Source organism: Gekko japonicus, unplaced genomic scaffold (genome assembly GCF_001447785.1).
Source record: "Gekko japonicus isolate JY-2015 unplaced genomic scaffold, Gekko_japonicus_V1.1 scaffold4163, whole genome shotgun sequence".
Lineage (NCBI taxonomy): Eukaryota > Metazoa > Chordata > Lepidosauria > Squamata > Gekkonidae > Gekko > Gekko japonicus.
In genome coordinates this window covers 23653-25697 of record NW_015171625.1, presented here as the reverse complement: position 1 = coordinate 25697, position 2045 = coordinate 23653, and the positions used below count along the sequence as shown (strand labels likewise).

General features: G+C 46.6%; 1 protein-coding gene across 1 annotated transcript in view; it reads right to left on the bottom strand.

The window, feature by feature from the left end:
- The window catches only part of LOC107117787 (tomoregulin-1-like), a gene marked incomplete at its 5' end in the record, with an annotated part of 22367 nt that overhangs the window by 5285 nt on the left and 15037 nt on the right, over positions 1 to 2045 (bottom strand). Inside the window, one exon of the mRNA XM_015419953.1 lies at positions 560 to 683. Within this exon, the coding sequence (XP_015275439.1) occupies positions 560 to 683 (124 nt within the window). The remainder of the gene's footprint in view (positions 1 to 559; positions 684 to 2045) is intronic.

Below are 2045 nucleotides of genomic sequence, written 5' to 3'. Positions count from 1 at the left end.
GGAGACAACAGTGCGAGGGCTTCTAGTGTCCTGGCCCCACTGCTGGACCTCCTGATAGCACCTGGTATTTTTGGCCACTGTGTGAGAGAGTGTTGGACTGGATGGGCCATTGTCCTGATCCAACATTGGCTTCTCTCATGTTCTTATATGGAGCAGAGGTCCATCAGTGGCTATTAACCACAAGGTATTAGCCACAAGGCAAGGGATGCACTGTCTTCTTGGTGCTGGGGGGGGGGCAACAGTGGGAGGGCTTCTAGTGTCCCGGACCCACTGCTGGACCTCCTGATAGCACCTGGTATTTTTGGCCACTGTGTGAGAGAGTGTTGGACTGGATGGGCCATTGTCCTGATCCAACATTGGCTTCTCTTATGTTATTATGTTCTCTTATGTCAAGAAAGATTCCTAGAAACAGGAGTCTTCTCAACATTTTACCAACAGTGTTTCACTACAACAGTGAAATTACAACAAAAAATTCAAGTCAACGAAAACGATCAATGCAATAGGAGATAAAAAACCCCTACACTTCCCAAATGATGCTTTTGTGCATTCACTGACTTACCGGCAGGAAGCTTTCTGTGTAGAATAAGTGAATTCACATTTCCCATGGATGCAATAGCCATTGAAGGTTTCTGAACAAGGAATGTGGTTTCCAATATAGATGTCCTCTCTCTGATCACTTGCATCTTTTGTAAAAAGAGGAAAGGAAAAAGGAAAAATTAGTATGTTTATCACTCACACTAATACATATTCTTCTGGGGAAAAGCTTCTTTCTCTCCAGGGGAAAAAAAATTCAAACTGTGGCTTTGTTGTGATCACCAGTGCCACAGAAAGAGCAGTCTAGCTCTCAGACAGAGGAGAATTTCAGTTAAAATGAGAAGGCCCATTTTGAGTCTTGCAAATAGAACTGGAGAACTTTATGGCACATGAAATGTTTAAAATGCAAAGTTCTAGATCAATACCCTCCCAAAAACAAACGGATGGGATCATATGCCCCAGAAGGTCAGGCCAGAACCAACGGGTTGAAAGTAAATCAAACGTTTTCTCAGTTAAACATTAGGAAGGACTTCCTGACAGTTCGAGCTGTTCCTCGGTGGAACAGGCTTCCTCGGGAGGTGGTGGGCTCTCCTTCTTGGGAGGTTTCCAAACAGAGGCTAGATGGCCATCTGACAGCAATGCGGATTCTGTGAACTTGGGCAGATCATGAGAAGGAGGGCAAACAAGGTTGCATCAGTGCTTAGTTCTCGGGGCCCTTTCTTACACGCCCAGGGAAACGCTGGTCGCCATTTTGGGGTCAGGAAGCAATTTTTCTCCAGGCCACTTTGGCTGGAGATTCTGGGGGGGGTTGTGGGGGGTTTTGCCCTCTTTTGAGCATAGAGCAGGGGTCACTGGGGGGGGGAAGTATTTATGAATTTCCTGCATTATGCAGGGGGTTGGATTAGATGACCCTGGAAGTCCCTTCCAACTCTATGATTCTATGATTCCATGATAAGATTAATTTAGAAATATGACAGAGTTTACAAAGTCTGAAAACCCTAGCTGGGATGCCATGCAAGGCAAGTGAAGCTATGAAGTGAAGCTATGCTGTGTAAACAGTAATTTTTCACTTCCCAATTCTGCTGCAGTCATCTGTATTGCCCCCCCCAGTGGATAGAATCAGAAAATTATAGAGTTGGAAGGGACCTCCAGGGTCATCTAGTCCAACACCCTGCACAATGCAGGAAATTCACAAATACCTCCCCCCCACACCCACAGTGACTCCTGGTCCATGCCCAAAAGATGACAACAAACCTCCAGGATCTCCAGACCTACTGACCTGGAGAAAAATGGCTTCCTGACCCCAAAGTGGCGATCGGCATTTCCCTGTGCGTGTAAGAAGGGGCCACAAGAACTAAGCACTGAGGCTGCAACCCTCCCTGCCCTCCCTCTCATGATCTGCCTAAGTTCACAGAATCAGCATTGCTGTCAGATGGCCATCTAGCCTTTGTTTGAAAACCTCCAAAGAAGGAGAGCCCACCACCCCCTGAGGAAGCCTGTTCAACTGAGGA